The 8,136-nt window shown below is 37.4% G+C and overlaps 1 protein-coding gene across 1 annotated transcript in view; it reads right to left on the bottom strand.

Annotated features, from left to right (window-relative positions):
* Nucleotides 1–1,669: 1,669 nt before the first annotated feature.
* CPS1 (carbamoyl-phosphate synthase 1) overlaps nucleotides 1,670–8,136 on the bottom strand; it is a 113,446-nt gene continuing 106,979 nt past the window's right edge. The window contains exons 35-38 of the mRNA XM_040984625.1: nucleotides 5,150–5,209; nucleotides 4,315–4,427; nucleotides 2,816–2,945; nucleotides 1,670–2,082 (exon numbers count right to left, since the gene is read on the bottom strand). Of these exons, the coding sequence (XP_040840559.1) occupies nucleotides 1,984–2,082; nucleotides 2,816–2,945; nucleotides 4,315–4,427; nucleotides 5,150–5,209 (402 nt within the window). The 3' untranslated portion in view covers nucleotides 1,670–1,983. The remainder of the gene's footprint in view (nucleotides 2,083–2,815; nucleotides 2,946–4,314; nucleotides 4,428–5,149; nucleotides 5,210–8,136) is intronic.

Here is an 8,136-nt window from a genome sequence, read left to right as displayed (position 1 = left end):
GAGACCAATAGGATAGGTCCTGCACAAACATTGCAGAAAAACATTAGATTCTTTCGGGTGAATGAGTGAGTGATTAGGGATTTCAAGATTATAGGGAAGAGGAAAGGAAATTTCAGCATGCTGAAATTTGAAAAATCTTTCCTGTAGATCTATACAAAGAAGCAATCAATAAACTCTGGGGTACATGGAAAGAGATAAAAGCTGTGATGAACTAATTTGCTTAGGACCTTCACAAAGTAATTCCTCTGGGTGACAATTTGGGGGCATGGCATCAGGGTGCCCACTGGCACCATCTCCATAAAACAATACGGGTCCATCTCAGACTGAGTTGTTCATTCCCTCTGTGTTATAAAAGACATTTGTTTAAAAGTTGATAATGTATTTGTGGAAGTCATTAACAGGCAGTCATAGTTATGTATTTGAAAGGATCCACGTGTAAGAGGTATATAACCACATAACTTCACAAAGTCTTAAAATCAAGGAATGGATTTTAAAAAGATGAAAACCAAATTTATCAAAACTTCTTTTTTTTAAAGATTTATTTATTTTTATTGCAAAGTCAGATATAAAGAGGAGAGGAAAGACAAAGAGGAAGATCTTCCGCCCATTGATTAACTCCCCAAGCGGCTGCAATCGCTGGAGCTGAGCCGATCCGAAGCCAGAAACCCAGAGCCTCTTCCAGGTCTCCCACATGAGTGCAGGGTCCCAAGGATCTGCACCAACCTTGACTGCTTTCTCAAGCCACAGCAGGGAGCTGGATGGGAAGCAGTGCCACCAGAGTTAGAACTGGTGCCCATATGGGATCCTGGCACGTTCAAGGTGAAGACTTCAGCCACTAGGCTACTGCGCCAGGCTCAAAACTTCAATATTCTTAAAATTAACTTACACATATTCTATATGGGTGTGTATTGACATATTAAGTCAGCAATTAAAATAGGCACCAACCATGTTTTAACACAGAATTAAAATCACTCTATAGCCAGATAAAATGAATGAGTAAATGATTACGAGACTATATCTGTACTTTCACTTCACAGTATTTTATTAAAAGCTCACAAGTACAACACTGTAGTAACACAAAACATTTATAAGCAACCAAGTCTGCCCTTTGAAGAAAAACTTTTCCTGGATGTCAAAGAAATGGTGCCCTTGAGTTAAAAGTGTATGGAATTCATGGTGCAGAGAGAAATGGGTTGAGCAACATCACCTGTAACCTCCAACTTACTCCAAAGCTTGGAGAGAGGACAAAATTACACAAATCTGAAGCTTTCATTTGGCCTGAGTTAAAATCCAATGGAAGAAAAAAAAAAACACCAAGAACAAAACCACCTCAGTGTTTTGTACTATCTGGTGGCATACATTAGAACTGCAAAACGATACACATTGAACCACTGAAGCCCTCACTCCCACTGCCTCAAATTCAGCATCATGAAAAGGGATGATGCTTTTGGATTAGTCAGGCAGGTGTGAACAATCATCCAAAAAGGCAATACAGAAATACAATGAAGGGGGACATACATAAACTAAATCTTTATATTATTTGACCAAATTTCACACGATTCTTCCCTGGTGAAATGTCCTGAGTATTGTAGATACTATTGAAAAACAATGACAAGAACATGTTTATAGTATGAGGAGAATATGGAAAATAAAACATCAACTTTTCTGCTTTGATCATCTTTAATCAGCACCATAAAACGTTCGTTAGCTTCAAATATACACATATGGCAGCTGCGTCCACCAAAAACTTATCAGGAAATGGACGAAATCTCACAAAGAACAAACTTAGAAGAACTTTAAGTATACTTGGAGGGAAAAAAATAACAATTTAATTGTGAAAGATGCAGAATAGTGAGGCATAGCAGAGTGAAGTGAAATAAAGTTGGGTTTCAACATTCATCTCTAGGAAACAAAGTTTGAAATCTGTTCCTCTAGGAAGGTGGCTCAGCTTGATTGGAGAATGACTCTGGGGTGTCTGCTTCTCTATGCTGCTTTCCCAGCACTGTACTGCCGGTAGTGGAAAAGACTCTTGGAGTCCACATTGCGAGATTTCTGTATGGCTTCAGCAAAAAGCTTGGTCACCTGAAAGTATAATGGCAGGAATCTTAGCAACCCCCAGGAGATGAAAGTGAATGTCTAATGAGTCAGTGGTGAAAGTCGCAAGGGACTGCTACCAATTTTCAAAGGGGCATGGGATGAAAGGCATAAAGATTTTGATTTAATGTAACTTGCTCTTATATCTGAGACCTCACCATGAACAAGTATATCTGTCCCCCAATCTTGGTGGTTAAAACCGATTTATAAAGGAAAAGTATAGGTGCACAGTTAACAGATTTTAAATATTTAAATTTCCCTGTGATAAATTTGGCAGGTCATATACAAACAAAATCAAACACGGTTCATGTAACCATTTTCTGTGGATCTGACAAGTTTGTATGCTACATCAAAAATTCTTAACCAGTTGCTTTCACATCATGACAATAAAACAAAGGTTTGTAACTATTTCACATTCTACGCCTTACTATCATTTCCTTTTTTAGTTGTTGTTCTTTTTTGCTTTTTTTGTTTTTAGTAGTATGATAATGAGACAACCGTGGCTACCCTGGGCTTCTGATTATCACTAGGAATTGATACTGACTGTCCAATTTAAGTCATAGCCTACGATGTTCACATCATTATTTTAGAGTCTAACAAAAAAAAATCCCCTATATTATGAGTGCTAAAATTAAGGAAAAAGAGAGAGATGTATGCACTGAGTAAAGCTAACACAGAAATGAACTTGTCGTGCAGCCTACGTATCAGAAAAAGAAAATACCTGGAAATTAGTGAGCAGAGCAATTCCACTGTCAACAGCTGTTCTTCGGATAACATAATTATCATGGACAAACTTAGTGTTGTTGTTGGGGAGGTTAATCACCAGGTCAATGCTGCCATCTTTAATCAATCTGGAAGAATAAACAAAATAAATAAAACTTGCAGGTGGCATGTATATTTTGTAATGTGTTTTTAGAGTACTAACGTAAATCACTCAGCCATTCAAGTCAGTGTTGCTGACTGTTGACTGCCACCTGCTCTTCTCTATTCCTAAGTAATTCAAATTACACTCAATTGGGAATTATAGTTTCTCATTATGTTTTTTGAAGGAATTCTATGATCATCTAATTAATGGAATGCAGAGAGTGTCTATTGCCTCATAGTAAACGTTGACAATTGTATAGGTTTTTACTTATTTTTCTATGAAAAGGCAATCTCTCCAGCACTGCAGTTGCTTATACTTCCACACACCCACCCCATTAATTCACTTCAAGCGTTCAGGCTTCCAATGGCCCTCAGCAAATAATATGAGAATTGTGGCCACTGATTTTGAATCAAGTAATTTGACATTCTGTTTCTGGGTCCGTATGAGCACTATAAGGCATTTGGGTGTCAAAAGTATGAAGCAGCGTTAATTATTGCTGTACAAAGCTATATGAAAGGCATTTACAGAATTCTTGGAGGCCCTATAAGACCTGAACATAATGGCTTTCTCTCGCTAACTTGATAATGATTCATTGTTTGACTTCTCTTAGCCTTAACAAATAGGATACTGTGTAGATTTTTGATTTGCTGTAGTCATTGGAAGAGCTGTGGCAACAACCATAAAGGATTCTCTATGCCTTAATCTTTCACTTATTTCTGTAAGTGTTGATACAATGATGTCTCTAAACGTGCATGCAATTTTCTAAATGGTATGTCTTATAAAAAGCTAATGGTGACATGATCTAAGACATAAAAACTGAATCAAAAAATAGCCAAGTAGGTAATCCAATGGATAATAATATCATGGTGCTCATCATAGTTTCTACGTACAATTGCTCAAAAATTGACCGATGCACTGATGTACAACCACTTTGTAGTGTAGCTGGTCAATTTTATACCATATAACTATATGTGTATATATGCTTATGTGCATATAGTCACCAAAACGTTTCTGGAAATTGTGTGTACATAAAATAAAAAGCTGTGCAGTTTACATTTTTTTAGCTCTTTTTCCATGAACTTTTTACAAAGTTTTCATACACAGTGCAAAAATTCTTCATGCCCTTCCACATGCAACCAGGGAAAGGTTCTTTACTACAAAGTGGTTTACCTGTCATCATGAATACAGGTATCACTGCATGCTCCACAGTAACAGGATATTTCATGACTTCCTATTCACTTTTCAATTCGCAAAGACTTGCATTTGAGTAAGAGAAATATTCATATCCGGCTGCTTCCCCAAACAAACCCCACATCTACCTCACAGACACAGAAAACCGTCTGCCCTGCCCTTACTTTCTGATGGAAGACAGGCTGGGGTTCTTTCCTTCTTGAGATGGCCAGGCCACAGGGGTTGCTGGAACATTGTTGGCGTTGAGCCAGTCTGACGTGGCTTCTGTGGCAAAAAGCTGCATCAGAAATGGAAAAATCAGTTAATATGTCATAGGAAAGGTCTTCATGAATCAAGAAGGTCCACTGTGATCATAAGTCATTTAAAACATAAAACAGAAGAAATTACTGAACACAAGAAATAAGATGGTATTGGGGAAACACATGGAGGAAGAAAATGAGGCAAAGATTATTTCAATATTTTAAAAATATTTTGGGGGATGTAATAACCTCAGTTGCAGCTGCTTTTATCAAAGATAAAAATTATAAAATTATTTATAGCTCAGAATTCATTGTTACCAGGTCAAGAAATCCCTATGACACTCTGCCCCTAATTTTCTAAGCTCTAGGAGTAAGTTTGCTAAACCAGACATTGTATTCAGGTGAGGAATTCACTGCAAAGTTTGGACTGTAATTGTAACCACTGAACTATGACCTCATGTGGAAGCAGGAATAAAGGTAGAGAAAATATATGGAAATGCATTGAAACTTTATCCCAATTGCACATAAGTTAAATTATCTAACTGGTAACTTCTATTTGCTTTGTGGGAATTTTGAAACTTAAAACTAAATCTGTAATTATTTTACTCTATCGTAGTTTTGAAACTCAAAACTTAATTAAACCCTTCAGGATGAAAGGACATAGCTTGAACTATTTACCATTGTAAATTTCTGGAATATTATGTTTTGTAGAAAGATTTCAATGCTGACCAAAAATCCCCCAAAATTTAATGCAACATACCTTGAAACCTTCATTGTGCAATTGTTCAGCTACACCAAGGAATCTCGGACGGAATGATTGCTGAAAGAAATTTTACAAAATTCACTTTCTAAATTTACAATGCCCCTTACTCAATATAGTATTCCCTTATACCATCATACGAGACATTGTTGCTGGGTCAACAATTCAATGAGCATCTTTACCAATGTAACTGAAAGTTTTTTCCACATTGTCTTGTTCTATGCTTTTATTGTTACTTTAGCTCCTTATTTAATCCATTTCTTGAGGGTCTCCACAATTAAGCAGAGTCACAAACAACTTAATCCATGGTGTCATTTCTTCATCTGTCTCATGCGGATAGTAATAGTATCTGTTATAGGAGTATAAGCTAATGCATAGGTAAACACTACTAAGTGTTAGTACCATAACTTAGTAGTCCTTGGCCCATCATTCTCAGAAATGTTAATTATCACATAATTATTATTTTCAGCCTCTCAGAGACTATTACTATTTTCAGCCTCTCAGAAACCAAATTTCTGTCTCTGTACCTTTGCTTTCGAACCTAGGAAATGGCAGTCCAGCAGAGGCAGACTTGTACCCTGAAAATTCAATATGAGTTCCTCTGCCAACTGCTAAACTTACAGTCCAAACAACTTTCCCTTCTATATATTTGCCTTTTATTTCTACACAGATATGTCTCATGTTATGTTACACTTCTAAGACAGTTGTATTACCCATTGTTTATTTACTTATTTTAAATTATTTGAAAGGCAGAGTGACAGAACAAGAGAGAACTGGAGAGTGAAAGGTTGATCTCCAAATATACTCAGGAGCTAGGCCAGGACCAGGACCAGGACATGACTAAGAACTGGAACCCTGGCTGTATCTCCCATGTAGGTGGCAAGGAGTTGAGCATTTGCATCACTATTTGCTGACAGAGGCAACGCTAGAATCCAGACATCCCAAAGTAGATGCAGGTGTCCTTGGAGACAACTTACACTACCGCAATGCCTGTAACACCCACTACTGGATATTTTCTTATTGTCTGTTTCTGGGTGGTTGTTAAGACCCCACCTGGTCCTGCCGAAGACTAGGGCCCTATTTTCCCTGGATTCCTGCCATTTACCAACAGGGACTTCCCAATTCTGACTCTACATCCTGTATCCAAGAGCCAGTACTTTGTTAGACAGTGCTCAGGTCAAAAGAAAATGAAGCTAAGTGACTTACCCAAATATACCAAATCCAGACCCTGACCTCATTAACAAGTGTGTAATAGAGCTAGAGTATTTAAAAACATATAGATTCTTCTTTAATGGGATCATTTTTCCTCAACAACATTGTAGGCAAAATTTAAAATAGATGGCATAAGTAGTTGTACTTTAGCAAATATATTGTAATTTGCTTACAACCATACTAATGGATGATAGAAATAAATCATAAGCATGATCTTATTTCACTGTGAGAAACTGGGAGGTGTAAAAAATATGTCAGGTTCCTTGCCCAATTTTGATCATGTTCAGCTCAGAAAACCTCCTAATATTGACTTGCTGAGGCTCTCTGAGAACAGATCTAAATCCTGGGAAAAGACCCCGAAGACTATGTTCAAATATAAAATTCTTTTAGATTCTGCCCTCTCAATCCCAGAACTGCAGTTTTATGAGAGGAAACTACTGGCAAATAGAAAAGATAAATGCAACTGGATGAATCTCAGCTGAGACAGGCTCAGAGGTTATTCACAACAGTCTTCTAGAACATGAATTGTAACCATGCCCAGGGTAGTAGCTCTCCATTCCATTTCTACTTAGGATCAACAAGAAGAAATGAGTTTAGATGAAAGAAACTCACAGCTAGACATAAATATAAGATATAATAGTAAAAAGGCCAGAAAAGAACTTTTACTGACATTAGGACAATATAATGTGGTATGTGGAAGTCTCTAAGAATAAGGTGAAAGAATAGTACAATCATATGTGTAAGCTTGCCTGCTGCTAAGAAAGCATAAGGCTGAACTAGACAGCATATCTGTATTCTTCATTATATGGAAAATACACATGAAGTTTGCAAATGAGTTAACTTTGTTAAATTCCCATAAGGAACATTACATTATAACATTCTGCTAGACAGAACAAATTTAAGTAGACACCGCATCACACATGACTTAATAATGGTGCCAAAAAAATTTATTGACTGACTGATACATGAACAATACAAGTAACTATTCTCAATCTCAAAAAATCTCAGAGGTGGCAGTGTAAGCAAGATAGCAGGTGAAGCTGCCACCTGCTACCATAGCATCCCGCATAGATGCCAGTTCATATCCCCACGGCTCCATTTCCAATCCAGCTCCTTGCTGATGGTGGCCCAAGGATTTGGGATATGAGTGAAGCTGGTGAAACCCCTGACTTCAGCCTGGATAAGTCCTGGCCACTGCAGGCCTCTGGGGAGTGAACCAGCAGGTGGAAGATTCCCTCTTTCTCCCTCCCACAATCCGTATATCTCTAACTTTCAAATGTATGAGTAAGTTTTTTTAAAGGGGAGATGTCACTAACATGTGATGACAATGATTACAACCTTAACTTTTAAGCTGATCTCTAAAATGCCATTTCACAAATATAGTGTTTTTCAAAGTGTGGTCCCCAGACCAACAGCATCGGTATCAACTGGGAATTTCTTTAACTATGGAAATGTGGACCTCACCTCATATCAGGAATTGGGAATACAGGAGAGGATCTCAGAAACCTATTATTTCAATTACCCTTTGGATTCTTGATGCATGCATAAGTTTGAGAATGGGAGCATATGTTGTATAGGAAATACATCCTTCACTCATATTGTAATTCAAAGTCAAAATGCATTAACCTTGGCCAAAATCACAATGAAAATTTGTGAGAGAAAAGTACTAAAATTTAATATTCCTTTCTTCATTGTTTTAAAGTAAAGTAAGTCAGCAAGTCCTCCAAGACCTGCCAACACAAGGCAGAACCTCATTATGAAGCTGTTTCATGCTG

The sequence above is a fragment of the Ochotona curzoniae genome, unplaced genomic scaffold, assembly GCF_017591425.1.
Source record: "Ochotona curzoniae isolate NIBS_2020 unplaced genomic scaffold, NIBS_Ocur_1.0 contig_4148, whole genome shotgun sequence".
In the NCBI taxonomy this organism is placed as follows: domain Eukaryota; kingdom Metazoa; phylum Chordata; class Mammalia; order Lagomorpha; family Ochotonidae; genus Ochotona; species Ochotona curzoniae.
This window is presented reverse-complemented; position numbering and strand designations above follow the sequence as displayed.